At 39.4% G+C, this 20,268-nt stretch overlaps 4 protein-coding genes across 7 annotated transcripts; 1 reads left to right on the top strand and 3 right to left on the bottom strand.

Annotated features, from left to right (window-relative positions):
- Nucleotides 1-338: 338 nt before the first annotated feature.
- Nucleotides 339-5,461, bottom strand: LOC139634186 (nucleolar protein dao-5-like). Of its 4 annotated transcripts, none has more exons than XM_071500499.1 (15): nucleotides 5,096-5,461; nucleotides 4,271-4,369; nucleotides 4,046-4,168; nucleotides 3,603-3,728; nucleotides 3,374-3,484; nucleotides 3,126-3,278; nucleotides 2,902-3,036; nucleotides 2,466-2,591; nucleotides 2,242-2,352; nucleotides 1,994-2,146; nucleotides 1,784-1,909; nucleotides 1,562-1,699; nucleotides 1,312-1,461; nucleotides 991-1,134; nucleotides 339-902 (listed from the first exon to the last, which is right to left on the bottom strand). In XM_071500499.1, exons 1-15 carry the CDS (start codon nucleotides 5,145-5,147, stop codon nucleotides 832-834), a joined length of 1,818 nt encoding a protein of 605 aa, XP_071356600.1. In that variant the 5' UTR covers nucleotides 5,148-5,461; the 3' UTR covers nucleotides 339-831. The 4 variants fall into 4 exon arrangements, with proteins under 4 accessions (XP_071356600.1, XP_071356598.1, XP_071356602.1 ...); XM_071500497.1 differs by having other exon boundaries at nucleotides 339-905; nucleotides 5,096-5,460; XM_071500501.1 differs by having other exon boundaries at nucleotides 1,562-1,681; nucleotides 5,096-5,459.
- Nucleotides 5,462-6,638: 1,177 nt separating this feature from the next.
- mycbp (MYC binding protein) lies at nucleotides 6,639-8,553 on the top strand. Its single transcript, XM_071500503.1, has 5 exons — nucleotides 6,639-6,792; nucleotides 7,067-7,139; nucleotides 7,266-7,314; nucleotides 8,102-8,231; nucleotides 8,337-8,553. The coding sequence occupies exons 1-5, from the start codon at nucleotides 6,778-6,780 to the stop codon at nucleotides 8,379-8,381; spliced, it is 312 nt and encodes a 103-aa protein (XP_071356604.1). The 5' UTR covers nucleotides 6,639-6,777; the 3' UTR covers nucleotides 8,382-8,553.
- Nucleotides 8,428-11,867, bottom strand: LOC139634187 (gap junction alpha-9 protein-like). The gene is made up of 2 exons (XM_071500502.1): nucleotides 11,671-11,867; nucleotides 8,428-10,800 (listed from the first exon to the last, which is right to left on the bottom strand). The coding sequence occupies exon 2, from the start codon at nucleotides 10,780-10,782 to the stop codon at nucleotides 9,283-9,285; it is 1,500 nt and encodes a 499-aa protein (XP_071356603.1). The 5' UTR covers nucleotides 10,783-10,800; nucleotides 11,671-11,867; the 3' UTR covers nucleotides 8,428-9,282.
- Nucleotides 11,868-13,258: 1,391 nt separating this feature from the next.
- LOC139633513 (serine/arginine-rich splicing factor 10-like) lies at nucleotides 13,259-19,894 on the bottom strand. The gene is made up of 6 exons (XM_071499207.1): nucleotides 19,723-19,894; nucleotides 17,650-17,754; nucleotides 16,483-16,586; nucleotides 15,742-15,913; nucleotides 15,593-15,646; nucleotides 13,259-14,625 (listed from the first exon to the last, which is right to left on the bottom strand). The coding sequence occupies exons 1-6, from the start codon at nucleotides 19,857-19,859 to the stop codon at nucleotides 14,403-14,405; spliced, it is 795 nt and encodes a 264-aa protein (XP_071355308.1). The 5' UTR covers nucleotides 19,860-19,894; the 3' UTR covers nucleotides 13,259-14,402.
- Nucleotides 19,895-20,268: the final 374 nt, after the last annotated feature.

The raw sequence follows: 20,268 nt of genomic DNA, 5'->3' as shown, positions 1-20,268 counted from the left end.
AACTGCATAAAAAAATAAAACAAAAAGACAAAAGAAGGAGGTACTCAGACATCATACCCAAATAGGTCCAAATAGATCAAACTATTAAAAGTGACTTATATAAAAACAGTGAATTTAGTTTTATGAAAACCCTGCAGTATATACCAATTAATGACTGGAGTGGGCTCTTGCTGGAGACACTGCAAAGCCCTCTGAGACGTATGTGTGTTAATGAGTGTAAATACAACTGACTTGCCTTAGGCACAATCCTACTAGAATGAAAATGACAGATGAAGCTGAAAAAGAATAATTGTGGGTGTGTGGAAAGTCAGGTGAAAAAAAAACTGACTCACATAATATGAATTTTCAAAGTGAAAACAGTTTAATCCAACACAATTGATTTTTTACTGCTGCATGCTGAGTGCACACTTAACATGAAAGCAGAGATGTAATTTACAGTACATCAATAAATGTTGTCAACGTCAATAAATTATTCTTTAAAAAATGAAGACCAGAAGAAACAGCCAATGCAAACAACAAGCATACACAGCAACAAAATGTAAGACTGTGCATAAAATCTTTAAGGAACCTGCAAAATTTGGCCCCAAACCTAAAAACTGGAGTAAAAATACTATCACCTTAAATGAACATTTATGTATATAAAACACACTTTACATGAATACTAACAGTGATGTTTTTTTAGGGAGGCATCTCTCCGTGGGATTTAAAACAGCTCGGGAAGTTCCTCAAACTTAGAGCCACTAAGTGGTTTGAACTTCCAGCCCCAGAAGCTAAAAAAGTGACAATAAAGAGTAATTCCTTCCAAATGTTATGTCTTTATGACTCCAATGCTTATTCATCTTCTGATAATTCCTCAGAACCCTCCAACTTTTCCTTTGTGGACTCTTCAGCGCTCGGTGTTTCTGCTTTGGAGAACACAAATAATAATGTTACTTGAAATTTTGAGGTTTTGTTAAGGCACCAGCAACCACTTTGTTATGTAGTCAGTACCTGTTCTGCTTTTGATCAGACTTCCTGTTGGCCCAGCATCTTCACCATCACACCTTTCTAGTATTATTCTCAGGATTTTGGTCACTTGTGGGTGTTTAGCTGCTTTGATTAAGGATTCGTCATCTGAACTGTTGCTTGACAACTCTGAAAATATATTAATAATACAAAGATGCATTAGAAAACTATTTTTCCTGAGGAAAGGTTTGGCTGGACAACTTAAACTTAACCTCATTAAGTGGCCTCTATAACTATCCAGTAGCCTTCCACTGTTGCCGTTATGATCTGCATGTCAATTCGTGTCACCTTTATCAGAGTCTTTACCTGACACAAGCGTCTTTCTTGGCTTTTTGGGAGTTGCGTCCCTCTTTTTTGGAGCTCCAGCCTTTGTTTTGGTTTTTGTCTGCTTCTCTGTGTGGTTCTTTTTCACAAGGTTAATCAAGGGTTCATCATCTGAGCTTTCATCAGACAGTCCTGCCAGACAACAGTCACAGCAGCAAGGATTTAAAAATGATTCCATCTGATGTATTGATAAAGATAATGTTTTGTTTTGTCATGGTTACTGCTAGAGTACCTTGTGTCTTTTTTGATGCACCACGTTGTGGTGTCCTCTTTGTGTTTTTCTTCACTGGTTTCTTCTTATTGGCAATGAGGTCCACTAAGGGCTCATCATCATCATCATCTGAGCTGCTGTCTGAGGATTTTGTAAAATCTAAGCGTTTACTACTTGAATCACTTGTAATTAAGCTGAATATGATTCATTCCTTCAGGTCAGTCTAATGAAAGTGCTGCTCACCTTTTAGTTTTGTTTTCTTGTTATTTGCTGAAGTCTTTTGCTCTTCAGCAGCCTTTGTCCTCTTCCTCTTTATTGCTGCCAGTGGTTCATCATCTGAGCTGTCACTGGAAGACTCTGCATATTTAACTACACCAAACAAAAGTTATTTATTCTTTGTTGCTATGACAAAAGCACTTTAGATGTGTTTAGATTTCCACATTTCACACCCACCCTGTTTCCTTGCTGCGCTCCTTTTGGATTTTATAACTGGGGTTGCTTCTCTAGATGACACGACAGAAGACTTTCTCTGACGTCTGGATTTAAGTGTCTTGGCAATTTCACTCAGAGGCTCATCTTCCAAACTATCATCATCAACTGATGATTCTGTGTAATAATATTAAATTAAATGTAAGTATCTGCTGCAGAGAACAGCTGCTTTCTGTTGATGCTGCAGGTTCATGGAGAGAAAGTGATCTTACCTTTTTTCTTTGTATCAACAGATTTTTTTGGAGACACCGATGAAGACTTCTTTGAAGCTTTGGAGGACACTTTCGCGATCTTAATCAGAGGCTCATTGTCAGAGCTATCATCTGTGTTCAAATATGCAGCAGTTACATACAGCAAAAAATTAATGTCATCCATTCCAGACAAATCAAAAAAACACAAACATGAAATATGGCTGATGCCGGGGTGATGTAATCACCTCTGTTCTTGTTATTTGTGCCATTAGATCTGGATGATGTGTTTTCTTTTTTCTCTGGTTTCTCAGCAGGTGCAAAGGTTGTTTTCATCTTTATCAGCGGCTCATCATCTGAGGAGTCATCAGAAGCTACAACAGGAGATATAATCAAAAAAATGTATCATCTTTTGCTTTCAAAGGCCACAACATGTCAAGTTGAAAATATTTTACTTCAACTGGCTACAGCCTCGTAGCACTGTTGTCATTAGGAATTGTTAGCTGATGAGAATTCCAGAGCTGATAAGTTTGTGGTAATACTCAACAACCATGGGCTCCTCCAAGCAGCTGTCTGAGGACAAAGGGTCTTTTATAAAATCTAAGAGTTTAGTACTTGAATTACATGTAATTAAGCCAAATATGATTCATTCCTTCAGGTCAGTCTAATGAAAGTGCTGCTCACCTTTTAGTGATTTGTCTTTTGTTTTCTTGTTATTTGCTGAAGTCTTTTGCTCTTCAGCAGCCTTTGTCCTCTTCCTCTTTATTGCTGCCAGTGGTTCATCATCTGAGCTGTCACTGGAAGACTCTGCATATTTAACTAGAAAAAACAAAACCTATTTATTTTTTGTTAAAGGTGCTATGACAAAAGCACTTTAGATGTGTTCAGATTTCACATTTCACACCCACCCTGTTTCCTCGCTGCACTCCTTTTGGATGGTATAACTGGGGTTGCTTCTCTAGACAGCACAACATATGACTTTCTCTGACATCTGGATTTAAGTGTCTTGGCAATTTCACTCAGACGCTCATCATCCAAGCTATCATCATAAACTGATGATTCTGTGTAGTCAAATAAAATTAAATGTGAGTCTTTGCTGCAGAGAACAGCTGCTTTCTGTTGATGCTGCAGGTTCATGGAGAGAAAGTGATCTTACCTTTTTTCTTTGTATCAACAGATTTTTTTGGAGACACCGATGAAGACTTCTTTGAAGCTTTGGAGGACACTTTCGCGATCTTAATCAGAGGCTCATTGTCAGAGCTATCATCTGTGTTCAAATATGCAGCATGTTACATACAGCAAAACAAAAATTAGGGCCATCCATTCCAGACAAATCAAAAAAACACAAACATGAAATATGGCTGATGCCGGGGTGAGGTAATCACCTGTGCTCTTATTATTTGTGTCATTAGATCTGGATGATGTGTTTTCTTTTTTCTCTGGTTTCTCAGCCTGTGCAAATGTTGTTTTCATCTTCATCAGCGGCTCATCATCTGAGGAGTCATCAGAAGCTACAACAGGAGATATAAACAAGAAAATGTATCACATTTTGCTTTCAAAGGCCACAACATGTCAGGTTGACAATATTTTACTTACTTTACTTACACTGGCTACGGCCTTGTAGTACTATTTTCAAAAATTGTCATTAGGAATGGTTAGCTGATATGTTTGTGGTAATAAGCAACAACCATAGGCTCCTCTGAGCAGCCGATTGAGGACCTGAAAGTGAAACTAGCGGATGCCTACAAAGTGAGATATAACTGTAACTGATGCCAAGAACAGCAACTGTCTGTTGATGCTGCATGTTCCTGAGAGAAAATTATCTTACCTTTTTTCTTTGCATCAACAGATATTTTTGGAGGCACTGAGAAAGGCTTCTTTTCATCTTTGGAGGACATTTTAGCGATCTTAATCAGAGGCTCATTGTCAGAGTTATCATCTGTGTTCAAATCTGAAGAAGGTGCATAAAGCAAAAATTTTAGTTATTCATTCAAGACACAGATCATTAGATAACTGCTGCAATATAGTCAATGACATATGGTGATGTATTCACCTGCATTCTTATTTGTGCCATTAGATCTGGATGATGCATTTTCAGCAAAGGTTGTTTTCATCTTTATCAGCGGCTGGTCATCTGAGGAGTCAGCAGAAGCTACAACAGAAGATATAAACATACAAATTTTGCACCATTTGCTTTCAAAGGCCACAATATGTCAAGCTGAAAATACAGTGGAAACTGCTTATAGTGATCAGAAAGCTTAGGACAGAATCATTCCTATACAAATACTGCTGTTTAAATAATTAGTTTATAGTAATCAAGTACTAAAAGTAATCAGCAGTAGTCAACTTAAAGTGTTTATTTTGGCTCTTTTCATACATGACAACATACAGAAAAAAAAAAATTTAAACTGTCATAGCCTACTACTGCAAGCTGTCATGTGCACAAGCTCTTTACTAAGTAAAAAAGGTACCATAGGCAGTGGTGGAAAAAGTACTCAGATCCAGATACCACAATGTAAAAATATTCTTACGAGTAAAAAGTAACTACTGTACAGCTTTCCTGTATAATGATTCTTTCTGAAATGTAGTGTAATAGAAGTACAAAGTACCAGTAAATAGAAATACAGGCACAGTACATTACTTGAGCTAATTTAGACCACTGTTTATTACTAATAGTACCTGTACTATTGCTTTAAACTTTGCTGTAGAGCTACCAAATCCACCTTAAATGTCACTCAGTTTAATCACTGTAAACTATTTTTTAAATAAAAACTAGCAGCTGTGAAATCGATGCTTCATCGACACAGCTTTTAGCTACAACGTAGTCCATTAAAATCCCTACCTTCTCAACTAAAAATAACATTGACAATGTATATACCTGGAGAGTCATCTACCACAGTTGTGGGCAGGTCAGCTGTGCTGCAATTCATTTCGTCGACCAGTGTAAGTTAATTACTCTCTTCATCCAAAACGCGCCAAGTTGTTCAGCTGTTGTTAGCTTCTTCTTTTTGAAAAAATGTTAGCTAAATATTAGCGAAATTCGCACTTTGCTTTTAGCTAATTGTTGTTGTCATCACCAAGTATGCACGTCCGCCATCCAACAACTGCGGTCACTGTGCCACAGAGTGTTGTTAACCAAGTTAGAAAGCCAGTTTCTCCAGTCATGGATGTAATCTGGTTCCAGTTCACGTCTGGTTTATTTTCTTCCGTTTCGTTTTTGGAGGAAGGCGCTGGGGCGAGTGTTGATGACGCATGACGACGTCATTGCTTTCCCACCTTAACAAATCGCCTCGCAGCAAAACTTCTGTGTTAAGATAAACACTGGCTTTGTAACATGTAAAATGTGATTTTCTTTCTTTCTTTTTTTTTGACATTGTCTTTTCGTTTATTGTTCTATTGTGTGTGTTTTATGTTTTAAGTGAGAAGTATTCAGACTTGTCAGATTGTTTACAGCCTTCACTGTAAATCCCAAATTTCACACTCACCTTAAAAGTTTATTGGAAATAGCTTGCACACAAACTCTTACACACCTGACAACTGTAATAACTGTATCACATGACCCTTGTTTTTTGAATATTTAATTCTACATCATATTAACAGGGAATATATGTTATATAACATAAAATTAACATAAATTAATATTATTCAGCTGCATCACACTCCACTCAAAGATTTTTTTGGAAACAGTTTGCAGACAAATTCTTTAAGTGCAGTAACAAGAAAGTTATAACTTGACACCTGGCACAAAACAAGACCCTTGTCTGACTGGAGATTTCTGTCAGTTTAACACAATATTTTCAAACTTTATAATAACAGAAGTCTTTGTCATATTATGTGGGGCTATCCAGTGTACATAAAACAAAGTTTTTGAGTTGTTAACACAGAGCTGTGGAGCTGCCAGAGCTGAGACACTGTGGTCGCATTTGTGAACTATTCTCAATCCTGCAACATGTTCAATAATTTTCTTTTTTTTTAATGAGTGGACTGATATTTAACTATTTATAATAGACAAACCATTCACCAAGTGTTTACAGTTTTAGAAGCTGAATTTTCTGAAGTTCTACTAAGCATTGCTTTTGCAATCCCATCTAATTATTTTTTTCAACTTCACCTTATGTCAAAGAAAACTATCCTTTTTTTTCAATCTTAAGTGTAAGGGGAAGAGGACTTCCAGCCACGTTTGTACGCATGACGGATTTACTTTTTATCCGTCAAACCTGGCAACACGAACTACGACCTCGCCGGGCGGTTACTGTGAGTTTCTATGTTAACTTGTAAACATACTGGTATGAAAGAGAATTTAAAAAAAAAAAGCTAAATATTTGTTTCTGTGCTGTTCGGCGCTTCTTCGTCCTCCAGTTTGTTCCTTTAACAGGTTACGGGTAGTCGGAAGGAAACGCGTTTTCATGCATCTACCACCGTTTTTAATGCGTTGTCATGGCAACGAGTCCGCCTCCTGTGCGCTCCGTTGAAGGGAACAACCAGCTGTCGGTGGTTCGACTTGATTAACCTGTCACACATTTTCACGCAGCCCAAAATTATACAGCTATCGTCGCATTCATGGCCCATTACAGAGTAAGTATGTGGCTGCGCTCTCCCTGTAGCTGCTTATTATTTATTTACAAGGCAAAACTAGTTTATAGTTGGTTCTACGAAAGCGTGTGCTAACTGGGTAGCATCATGGCAATGTGAAGCTAGGCCGTGAACGCACCACAGGCTTATTTAGTCTTTATTTTGTTCTCTTTCCCGCTGTGTTGTCCTTTGTAAACTCATTCATCCTCCATATAATTGTATTGCTTGTGTGAGCTGTTAACTGTGTGGCAAAAGTCAAATACTTGTCTTGTTTCAGGCCTCAGAATCGAAGCGAGAACAATTTAGAAGATACCTTGAGAAATCTGGGGTCCTTGACACATTAACAAGCGGTATGTGCACAAGCAGTTCATAGACATTGTTCAGTATGTAAATGCTGAGCTTGGTTTTAACCTCACTAACTTTTTACCTTTACCCCTGCTGTGCTGTTTCATAACCATTTCGTTTCTCTTTTACAGTGTTGGTGGCACTTTATGAAGAGACTGACAAACCTAACAATGCCCTGGAGTATCCTTTACTTCTGTCTTTCAGCTTTATGAAACTTTCAGTGACAGTAAACAGATGTTAGTGTGCCTGACATGATGGCCTTCATGCCCCAAAAAGGGGATGCTGTTTCTTTTTGAAGAAAAAATAGTTTGGTTCCACTTACATCTGATAAGATACATTGCAAAATTATACCAAGCCCATTTATCACTGTTGGAAACCACAATGTCATGGTTGAATGTTTGAGCTCAGAGTTGAACCTGTTTAGTAGAGTCGTGGTCAATTCTACTATAAAAACCTTGTTTTATCAGAGCTAACCTGGCAGCAGAAATAGGAAAGGCTCAAAGACCCACTCCCATGACAAGCCCCTTTAATCTATAGCCACAAGGCAGTCCTGTCCCTGGTGTTACTCTGACTGGAGAGAAAAAATGTGCAGTTGAATATCACTAGAAGGTATATCAGCCAGTGGATATAAAACATAGTATCTCCCTTTTGGAAAAAAAAATAAAAATCTGGCAAGTTTAAAAAGGCAGCAGTTCAGCTGGAGGCCTTTTGTGGTGCAAAATATATATATTTTTAAATTTTTCATTTAAATAGCCTGTGTGAGCCCTGATCTATTGTGAGTGTGTCATGGAAACAGATACAGCAGACACTCTTTCTTCTTTGTAGAGGACCATAGCGTGAATACAGTTCTATGCATTAAGGGGAAACAAGTCATTGTTGTTTACCGAGCTTGACCCATTTGTCTTCGGTAAAACCAAAGATTATACTGAATATTGAGAGCACACGTTGACCTTAACGACCTGCACAGTTTCATAAAGCTTCACCTCGGCGCAGCTGGTCCAGAACCAGCAGATGCTGAGGCTCTGCGCATGGAGCTGGCTGACCTTCAACAGAAGTGCAATCTGCTCATGGAGGAAAACAAGGAGCTGAGAAACAGGGTGAGATGCTTGTAAATCTAGAGTTACAGACAAGCAGAGGTGGCTGTGTTTGAGTGTGTTTCTCCTGCTTTAACCTCTAACCTCTGCCTTAATGTCGATTTCCAGCTGATGCAGTATGAACCGTCACCTGAGGAGGGAGCAGCAGAGTAGAGAAGAGGTGTTGCAAAAAAAGAAAGAAAAACATTAGACAATAGCATTTTGTAGAGAATGTAAATATTTATTACATAGTAATGGGTATACAGTGAGCACAAGCACTGTTCATTTTTGTTATGCAACAAGAAGCAACTTTTACCTTCTCAAAATAAAAATTTCTTTTTCAGCATTTGGTATCAGTTATTTTCTAGGTGTCCTGTTTCCAAAAGAAACCACAAGATTCTGCTTACATACTCAGCCACACATCAGAAATACATAGATTTTTAAAAATTGCTAAATATTTTTATAGATTGGTCTTAAATATTTTAAGACATTTTAATTGATATCAACTGCATGACTTATCAAGTAGAAAAATAATTTCATACAAAACAATAATTCAGAGGTCACTGCTCATGTGCCTGAAGGGAATCTATGCTCTGATAGATGAAAGCACATTAAAGATGTTAATTTTATTAATGTTGTCATACCAACGCAAGGATATTTTCCATCGTGACAGAGAGCTCCAGAACTGGAACAGGAGCTGCATTAATTCAGCGTTACTGATTTAAAAGTATCTGGTTGCATAACAGCATGTAGCGGCCTAAAACAGCTTTATAGATTTTTGTGGTTCAGTTTTCCATTCGCCTCTAGTCATTCAGACAGAACTGTTCCATACAACCAAATCATTAAAAGTCCATCTGGATGCATGTAATCAACTTGCAAATGTGAAAAAAACTATGGTGCATTGTGGTCTGGTCAGCTTTAAGAGTAAGAATACATGTTAGATTGCAGAAAGTTGTTTGTAAATATGATTGGAAAAAGGCTACTCTTTGGTTTAAAGGGCATAATCACAGCTTGCACCCAAACATGGCTTATTGAGAGTTCCTGTTGCCATGTTGGAAGCTACACAGTCTTAAGTTTATATCTGCAGATCAGTGGGAGCTCGTCTGCTGCTGGTGCTGCTCGCTGCAGACACTCTGCGGTTTGGGGAGGAGGTGGTGGGGCTGTTGCTCTCACGGCTGTGTCGAGATACAGAACTCAGCTCTCCTGCAGAGTCTGGGCTGTGGGGTCTGCTCGGTCTCTTAATGTCTGTTTTAGAGAGCACCCTCGCTCTGGGGCCGATGCAGCTGCTACGTAGCTTCATGCTGTTGTTCCCGTGGTAGGAGTCTCCACTGTCCGAGCCGTTCCCCTCCACCACTGTGGAGCAGTTCCACGGTGGGCTGACCCTTCGTGACTTCCTTGCGATCCCTGACAGCGTAGTGCAGGAGGAGGTGTCTGCTACAGGGAGGGTGGGGTACTCAGAGCTTGCACACTCCAGTTGGGGGGAAGATTGTTCCTCTGGTTCCTCCTGTTTGTCTGCAGGAGGTGAACGCGTCTCGCTGCTTGTGTTGTTGGAGTTGCTGTTCTGCTCCGTGGGGCTCGGCATCCCCTCCTTGCCGTCCTTGCGGCTGTCTGGTTTTGCTCCAGGGTCCCCTTGTATTGGCATGAAGGCAGAGGAGGCATTGAGCAGAGGGTAGTTTGGTCCGTTGCCCTGCTTCTCTAACAGTAGTGTGTATCCACATGGTGCTGTGGGGATAGTAGTCTTGCGTCCCACCGAGGTGCCCGTGCAAACCTGATGCACAACTGAGTTCTTTTTTGACTTGTTGACGTAGTAATCATCAAGGTCATCCTTCAGGTGTGGGTAGTAGTCGAGGATGCCCTTCTTAAGCCTCTTGTAGCCCAGGTGTATGATCTCAAGAAGGCTGAGAGAGAGGGAGATGCAGGCGATCGCTTGCATGAACATCATGAAAACTGTTTTCTCTGTGGGTCTAGAGACAAAGCAGTCCACCACATTTGGGCATGGCTCCCTTTCACACTTGTAAAGAGGACTCAGGTGGTGTCCGTAGAGGATGTACTGCCCCATCATGAAGCTGACCTCCACCAATGAGCGAGTAACAATGTGAGCCACATACGTACACAACAGAGATCCTCGCAGCGGTGCCTTGTTGAGCTTCCCCTGCTCCAGCTGCCTCATCTCCTTCTCAATCCTCCTCCTCACCTCTGCCAGCTCCACGTCCACCGCCTCCAGCTCCCGACGGAGAGCTACCTTCTTGCAGTGGCGCTCCTTCTCCAGGGCTCGCAGCTGGTAGATGGCGTGACCCATGTACACCAGGGAGGGCGAGGACACGAAGATCACCTGCAGCACCCAGTACCTGATGAGGGAGATGGGGAAGGCCTGGTCATAGCAGACATTTCGGCAACCGGGCTGGTCAGTGTTGCAGATGAAGTCTGACTGCTCGTCATTCCACACGTCCTCTGCAGCGACGCCCAGCACTAACATCCGGAATATGAAGAGGATTGTCAGCCAGATCTTGCCGACCATGGTGGAGTGGATATGCACCTCCTCCAAAATCCCTCCAAGGAAGTTCCAGTCTCCCATTTTTTTACATTAGTGGTCCTGAAATGATGATGATTTCATTATTTCATAGATTCATATAGTACAATATAAGTATGAAAGTTTGTCCTGCTGTGAGTCTGTGTTAAACATGAAACTGACTTCCTCAAGGTGCATCATTTACAGTCTGACTGAAACTGACATTTTTAGTATTTGGCAGCTTAAAAAAGCTTTTATTTGTTTTTTAAGATTGTGACCAAGATACACACTAAACTGGACATTTTACAGCTGAAAATTCAACTTGTCAGCGCAACACTGTGTAAAGGTGACCCTGACTTACTTCACATCTAGTTTGACACATCCGTTCTGCATCATCTTTTTACCTATTGGACAACATATTCACCAATACTGATATATCTGCCAGATTTTCTGTTTTGTTCACATTTTTTTTACATAATACTTTTATTTTGCTTAAAGTGCTTCAGTCAAATTTGGATCAAAAAAGATACTTAAAATACCTCAACACAACCTCAAAAACTTGGTTTTTCATTATACAACCAGTTAACCCAGTTACATCTGAACACTAACCCATCACAGGCTGAAATGCTGAAGTACTAATCTGATGGTGTTACACTGCTGAATTAGCCATTTTAATGCTCGTATTCCCAGGTGTTAATGCAACATTTTCTTAAGACAAGGTGGTAAAATTGGCAAAAGATAATCAATAGACATCACAGATCACGTCAAACTGTCATATATAGATCAATAATTGAAATCTATGAAGTTATTCACAGGAAAGTAAAGCTTTCCTAAATCAAAGGGAAAGCATTGACCTATACAGTCGATAGCTGATGTCTCATTGTAGTGTTTTTCAAAAAATTACGATTTACTCACACGAATGTCATATATTCATTTTAAAATGAGTTAACTTACCTTTCATCTTGGATATGAAATGTGACAAAAGCCTTTTTGCATTAATGTTGCTGATGCTGTGGAGCTCAATCCTACAAGCACATCTTTTATCTTCTTTATCCTCTTGTACAAAGTAAATGTTTCACACTGGCAGAGAATTCAGTCTCCACTGTTTAGTGAAAACTGGACAAAAACAAATAATCCCTACCAGCTCTAGTTGTTAACAACTTATAGCCTGTGAAAGACAAAAACAATCAATACTGTTGCAGTGCTCTGTTGCCATTTACCTTGCAGCAGTGTGAATAGACTGACTGCCAGGTCCTGCGGGTCATTAGGGGTGAAATGGGTTGCAAAATATTCAATTGTTGCCTATTTCTGGTTGGCCCCAAAGGACCCTGAACTCGTTTGATCCTTTAAAATCACGCAAGACAACTGGTGCACTGGGTTGCCCCCCTCAGTGGGAATGTACAGTATATGGGAGTTCCCCTAAAGTTGACTATAATCTATACAATAGCCTGCCTCTAAAGTGGAGTCCATATGACTTGGTGTCAATCCTAGATAAAATATAGTGATCAAATGATTTACTTCCAATTACTTCTAACCGCTAAGGGAACTCATTTTATTCAGATGACAGAACTAAACATCCAAAATATGAAAAGTATGTCTTTAAATAATTAAAAAGAGCAATAAATATTCTATGGGGTTTAAATGGAGCAATTTGATTCATGGAAACTCATCTGGAAGTCAATAATAAACTGAACAAAGCCAACTGAACAAACTAAAGTAACAGGCTCAGGGATTTATCCATTTCTCTTGTAATTAGACTGAAACTACACAGTTCTCTCCAGGAACGTTTCAAGTAAACATTAAAGGAGAGCAGACCTGTAAACGAAAAGAGTAACTGATAAAACTATCGATGAGTGACACCGAACCACAGGTCAGCTTCTAACTGGAGGTCATCTGCCCCCTGGCCTGTTGTCTGAGCCATGACTGACCTGCTGAGTTTCACAGAGTCAATGTGATCAGAGGTTTTTAAAGTTATACATGGATTATCTTGGTCCTGTTCTTTATTTGTAATAACCCCTATGATATAACTAACACCTGCTACTCTTGATCAAGTAATATCAAGGCTCTGTGCTACTATTGTACTTGTTTGATCAATGTTATTTTTTCAATACACTGATCAATGGGGCATGTCCGATTTCATACATGGTTGCATCTTCACTGTGAATCTAATTTCAGTTATTCCACCCAGCTACTGTTCCATTAAAAGGAAATCAATGGACACGGCTCGACCGACAGACTGTGCTGGTCTGTTTTCCAAGCAGATGACTGCACACTGTAGTTCCACATACTCTCAATACTGAAGCACCCATCAGATATCTGGGTGTCCAGAGGAGAGGAATATATCAGAATTATTCCTGATGTGTCCTCCATTTTCTCTCCTTAAATTTTTTTGCCAAGTTAAGTGTTTTTCCTTGTCTTCATATGGAGCTCGACTTGGTTTGTAAACACCTCTGAGACTGTGTGTTCGATATCAGGCCACACAAATAAACCTGAGCAAGTTGTACAGCATCTACAAGCAGAGATCACAAACTGAAGCCACACATTGTTTCCTTATACTGAACGTTATCATTTATTACTCAAAATAACAGTTTCTTCCTACTAATGATAGAAGATTAGGAGGATAAAACATGCAGTGACAAGATTCATTAAGAAAATCAGCACAGTCGTGTAAACACCAATGAGAAACATCTGCTCCGCCGTTCAGAAGCAATTTTTGAAGAAATGTTCCAATATGAAATACCTTTCGAAAAGGTCTACTCTTACAGAAAACACCACAAAATTAAAACAAATCAATGTACATTTCAAACAGCTTGTGGTTAAAGTCACTGGTCGACAACATTTTAACACTTGTAAAGGACCATAGCAGCATTTCTGTGTATTTAAGCCCACATACTTATTTATTTGACGTAACTGCCAACATAGACCACATTCTCTACATTTGTTATTTTTTTCTTCCAGGCAGCCAGAGGTTTTCATTTTTTAATATAATAAAAATCAGTGACGATCATGTCTGCTGTCATCTTTCTCAGTCATTTTACTGCTGCAGGATAGCTCAGTGTGCTTTTCACTTCAGTCTGCACTTAAAGCTGAACAATGCAGTAAGTCTGATAAATGTTGATGATTATTTCAATAACATTCAATGTGATGGATTTTCTTACACAAGCAAGTTGAGTCTTATTGAGAAATAAACAGGCACCTAAAGCTGCCTTGAAAGAGATATAAAACAACAAAGATCCACACTTGAGCTGTGGTCAGAAGTGATGTTAAAAGTATGTCAGTTGTTATAACATGATAAAACACACAGAAATGCTGGTCTAATTCATCAACAGACTGGATTCCTTCTAAAATACTGAATGTTCTTTTTTTTGCAAAAATGGGTGCATAGGGTTTACAAATTATCAGTAACCGTATATAAAAAAAGACAACAGATTATTCCTGCTTGACTACCACTGAACACAGAAACCGCTGACTGTGTAATGTTCCTATCAGGATATATTACCAAAACAATTTTATAAAAACAAGCAAAGGACCAGAATTGTTCTTAAAACGGAGCTGCAAAAACAAGCTTTCTACAAATGATTCAGTGGACGTTACATTCATGTCAAAACAAACAAATCTTTCCTTGACAAATGACCAACTCTGGTCCATCTGACTGAACGAGGGGTTAGATGGGAAGCAGATACTCTCTAGCGTCCTCCTGACTTGCGTCCGGCCCAGGAACGGGAGCGTGAACGAGAGCGTGATCTTGATACAGACCGGGATCTGGAGTGGGATGGGGAGTGTGTCCGTCGCACTTCTTCCTCGACATAATGGGAAGTCGAAGCTGGGTTGATGTTTTCTCGCGGAGATGCAGATCTGGAGTGTGATCGAGACCTCCCTCTGGACTCTCTTCGAGGCCTCTGCCTGTATCTGAGGATGCACAATGAGACAACTGGCAATGAAAGACAAACCTGCAGAGATTGATTGAGTGTAGGACTTCAGCTGAATAAATACTGTATTGGCCCAAATATACAGAGTGTTGCGTTATGGGTCAATTCTAGCCTTAATGTAGCTATAGGTCATTGAGTGTTTAAGTCTGTTAGTGAGTCAGTTAATCAGCCTAAAAGTGTCTCATGCGACGTGTACCAAAGGAAATAACTTCATGATGAGTGAAAACGAGTTCATAGCGTCTCCTGACATCTTTACCACAAAAATAAACCAGCTGAGGTGTGACCTGATAGCCGAATGGTTAGGGCGCCTCCCACATGGCCTCATGTGCACTGAGCAGCGAGTCTCCAGTTTAAATGCCAGACGGAGCATTTGCGTCATGTCATTCCCCTACTCTGTCCCTGCATTTGCTCTTAGTCTCCACTGCCACTATCAAAGAAAGGCATAAAAATGCCCAAAGAATAACTTAATGATGGTGTTTTTCTATATTTAAGCCAATATGGTACAGTTAAGTCTCTAAAGACATTAGCAGTGCAGTATTTTTTTTTCTTGATGACACTGGTGCAGGTTCACAATTAACATGGTGAGATTACATGTCAAATGAACTTGTATGGACAAAATGAAAGAAGCACCTTACAATCCCAAAAACCCTGCAATAAGAAAGACCGTTGTATTTTCTGTCTAAATTATTAAAGCATTAGTCTCAAATGCTGCTAATGGATGTAATCTGGCACCAGAAAAGTCTCTAAAATCATGAGAACATACGCCACCAGTTAAAAAAAAATGCCATGACACTTATCTCACCTTCCATGCATTGAACCTCTTACACTATTGTATTATATCCTGAGGACAATGGATGAATGTTGTGTTGGACTATATCATTTTGTACAGGTGTACCTAATAAAGTGGCCAGAGTGTACGTCTAAACAGTCTTGCAGAGAAGTTGTACCTGTCATCCTCACGGCTCCTGCTCCTTCCTCTTCCATACATCCGTCCACGAGACCTGAGGAAAGAAATGAAAAGGTTATTTTCCGTTTCCCCTTCAAAGAGGAATCTAAGTCAAACGACGGTGTTGAAGTTAGTGAGAGGAAAACTCACTCCCGAGGACTCTCAGATCGTCTGCGGCGGCGATCGTAAGAAGGGCTGCGTGATCTGTATCTTTCGTAGCTGCGGCTGCGTGAACGTCTGCGCCGGCCGCCTCGATCATAGTCATCATATCGAGAGGATCTGCCTGGAGAATGTCTTTCCTTTGCTTTCATCTGATTTGGTGCTGTTGTGAAGAAACAGTGATTTTGGGGTGGGTTGGTGGGGGGGTTAAGACTAGAAAACAGAAAGAGGTTGTGTGGAATCCCCCTGAGAGCTCCTCAGCAAGGTTTCTTGTATTTTCCTGCTTTTTACTTTTAGATACTGATGCAGATCATTTTAACAGCTGGTCTGGTCTGTTTTCATTGGTATATGTACTGAATTTTGAAATGCAACATGCTTTCAGCCCTACAAAGTAAATACAGGGTGTGTTCCTGTACATTACAGTAGAAGTGCCACAAGCCTGAACCTGTTCATACTTCCATGACCAGTTTAACTGGCTGCACAGTAATGTATCAGGAGGTGCCTGCAGTCAATGCATGCATAAGAAGATATATATATTATATATTTAGAGAGAGAGTGAATCACTGAGAGAACAATCTGATCCTGCAGCTAAAAGTTAGGGTGCAAAGTGCCTTTAAATTAGGTCACATTACCAGGGGGATCATACAGCAAATCTGGAATCTCAAAATTTCAGTCTACAGCAAGAGTACTCAGTGTTTGGTTTTTATTTAACAAAAGAAATTATACACTTACTCTTTCTGTCACCCTGGGCAAACTGGATTTCAATCTGCCGGCCACAAACCCACTTCCTGTCCAGGCTGTGAAGAGCATCTTCTGCATCACGCACATCCTCAAATATGCTGGGTGGTTAAGGGTTTTATTTGCTCTCATTTTGGTAAGGCCACACAAATATAAATAAATGTTTACTCTCAAAGCAAGTGCATTGAGGAAATCAATGTATAAAAACAATTTTCTCTCTCATAAAAATATGAACAGATTCCTCATTATTTTCATGAATTTCACCTTTAAGTTTCATCCCTCACATCATCAAAACATTACACCCTCTGCATTAGCACTGTGTATTTTACATTCATGGAAAGAGGGATGGGGGGCATTCATTAAACATTTTCTTTAATTTGTGTGGCCTGATTTATAAGGTAAAACAGTTTAAAATGACAGGGAATTATATGTATTACTTCATGGGGAAAAAAAACCAACAAGATACAAATACACGCTCAGTTGATTTTTGTAGAGATAAAAGATGAAGCAAGCTTTTCAAACACATCAAATCATCGTCTGAGGGATCAGGACAATAAATATATAGACAAATCAAACACATTTATACTTGCTTAAATAGTTTTGATCAAAATTAAAAAGTCATCGATATCACAGGGACAGCTGATTTTGGTGTCATGTCAAATTCTTGGATTTGTCTTGGGAGGATACAAAATAATTCAGACTTGTTACCTTTGCCCATGCTTGACTTTGAACTTCATCTTGATCTTTACACTCTTTAATCGACTCCCAGAGAGACTCGGGTTTCCTGCTTGCCTTTTAAACCTCTTTTCTTTTCCCCATTCTTTGCCGCCATATCCAAGCTTTGTCTCCGTTCCCTTTTCCTCTTCATGCTTTACTTTCTCTTTTCAACCTTTTCCCTCCCTCTGATCCTGAAGGTCTGTGTGTGACTTGTCTTTACAGCTACTCTATACAGGTCTTTGTTACTCTTTGTGGCCGGTTCCACAACTGGATGCTTTTACATTTTCTGAAGCAATAACAGAGAAATATGTGTGTTAGATATTCAATCAAATTATGTGCAAGAAAAACACATCATAAATGCATATCTTCTCTGCTGAAAGAAAATGCCAATCATTTGTTAGCAAGAGCACAAAAACATAGTTAAAACTCATTGGGAAAGGATATTGAATGTATGCAAATCCTCTTGGTTGACGTGTATAGAAGTCAAGTGGGATGTAGACATCTACTACCGGCCCATAGCGGCCAAACTCACGCCGCAAATCCTCAGGCCTGAACACCGTAAATACAATTATGACTCAACTGACCATCATGGGCAACTCTACCTACATCATCAACCAGTAACAACAGCTGGGAGAACATCTGGAGAGCTGAAGGGACAGTTCAGCCAAACCACAATAGGACATTTTTTCATCTTACCTGGAGAGTGATCCACTTGTCCAAATAGTTTCTGTGTCATTTGCTTAATTTTAGAGCCGTTAACTGTTGTCAACTCAGGCGATCTCTATTAGATGGTTAGCTGGCTCTGACTTACTCACAGCAAATCTAAAGATCTTATCTACAACAGGGACAGACTGTAAAAAAAAGACTCGACACACTGATCTGTACTCAGTGAGAGTTGACTGAACAGTGTGTGGATTCTTCTTTATTTAGTCGGTCCCTGCTGGAGAGCAACACCAACAAACAGCTGTCTGCAGTTAGCAAGCTGATGTGTTGTCAACACAAGCAGTGCAGATGAAATAGAAAGCAGACTCTTCAGAAATTTTTTATCAAGGAAAAACACAGTGTTACTCACTATAAACGTAGAAGAAATTTAAGTTCTCAGAATTAATTCTGGGACACACTTTAAGCCACATTGAATATATCTGAAGTAACTGAATCATGAAGAAATAGGAATCTGGATTTTGTGAAGTAAGTCGAATTAAGAGATCAGAGCTGATATCCAGCCCTCTTGCTTACCCAGAACAGAGAGGGTCAGAAGTAATTTGTATTTCTATAGTGTTGTTATGCAATGGTTCTATTGTGTTCTTGGTGAACTGCCCCTTTAAGAAATGCAGACTTTTGTTAACATGCAATTAAATGTAAAACCCACAAACAAGTCCAAGGTACAAACCTTCAGCATATATAAACTAATTATGCTTGACATGCAGGAATCGAATCAAATCAAGACCAGCACTACCATGAAATTAGACTATGAAAAAGTAACATTTAAACAGTCATAGTAATATTTAAAAACACATCCCTACACTGTGACATAATGTTATTGTAATCGGGCAGGTTTTATGTTCCTTCTCAGATACTTGCTGTCAGTTATATTAGTTTTTTACTAGCCTTGACTTTGCTTTGACACAAGGACAATCACATCTTTTTTTTTTTTTTTTTCCCCAGTTACCTTATCTCACACTTTGTCACACCCTTATTTTACCCTTAGTAAAAAGGAACTATCTTATCTTTAGAGTCACAACAAAAACCTTCCTTTCTTCAATTACTTTTATTTGGACACTGTAATAACATTATTGGTCTACAAGTTAGGGTAAAGCCTTTATGCATAAGTTAAAGTTACGGTTCATATACATTTATTTCACTAAATAACATTTAACCGCTTTATTTTTTCACACTTAATAAATTATTTTTTTTACTCTGACCATCCTGCATAATGAGTACTTTTGATACTATAAACATTTCTTGGTTAATATTATCGCTACACGTTTTCTTTACTGTTACTAACGCGTAATGTAGAACCGTTGCCTGCAGTGCAAAGTTAAAAAAGAAAACAAAAACAGACTAATTACAGCCAATAACTATGAACTGATGATGGTATGTAAGCTAATGTTGGCCGGGTTAGCTGAAAATCGGGTCGCACAATATACAACCCGGTTTTTCCTCATTTTAAACGAATTTGACCTGCCAATCACAAAGGATATGCACTGTATTGTTTAACGTTCACCGCTGCTCGCTGTTAGCTCATTTACAAACGTGAAGACGTGCAACACACACTCCGTGCAAACAAACAAACGTCCTCAAGTCAAATAAAGTCCTAACAAACACATGTTATGATTACAAATATTGTTTTAGTTTTAAACCGTATGAGAGAAATGTGAGATAAATATTTTGCACGACGACGGTTTAACTTCAGGCTAACGGTAGCTGCTAGGCTAACTCAGCTAGTCGCCGTTAGCAGGAGTTAGTTAGCGTTCGTACATGAGCTGTGGCTCTAACCGCGTCTCAATGCGGACTCACCTGGACTCATCGGCGATGTTTCTGACAAACAAAGACGTGTTCGGAGGCCTCATGTATCTGTCCATAAAACGAAACCCACTCAGCAGAAGGAAATGTTGCCAGTGGAAAAACCAACAGCAAGAAAACGTACAGAGCATGCGCAATAAGAAGGCGCCTTCAGCTTCTTCTTCTTCGTCTTCTTCTTCTTCTTCTCCTTTGATTTTGATTGGCGCTTGGGAAACCAAGCTTGTGGGTGCGTTACCGCCACCCAGCGTATGGAACAGTACATTGGCAGAACAAATAAATAAATAAACAAATAAATGAACGAATAAATGAATGAATTAATGAATAGATTCTCTCTATTAACCGTGTTTTCTTCAGATTCTTAATTGAGTGACTGTATATTCTCCATGATGCATCTCCAGAGAGATTCCCTACAGGGACGCTTAGCTGAAGTCACTTTAATGTTGATGTGAGTTCCTCCTCATCTTCCTCATAGCCCAGCTACATTCCAGCAGCAGAGGCTGAACAAATTCAGGACGACCACAGTATAACCACCTACCAGTT

The sequence above is a fragment of the Trachinotus anak genome, unplaced genomic scaffold (assembly GCF_046630095.1).
Source record: "Trachinotus anak isolate AG129_WGS33_773 ecotype Australia unplaced genomic scaffold, CSIRO_AGI_Tana_v1 ptg000016l, whole genome shotgun sequence".
Lineage (NCBI taxonomy): Eukaryota > Metazoa > Chordata > Actinopteri > Carangiformes > Carangidae > Trachinotus > Trachinotus anak.
Note: the sequence above shows the minus strand (reverse complement) of the source record. Positions and strands in the feature narration are given on the sequence as shown.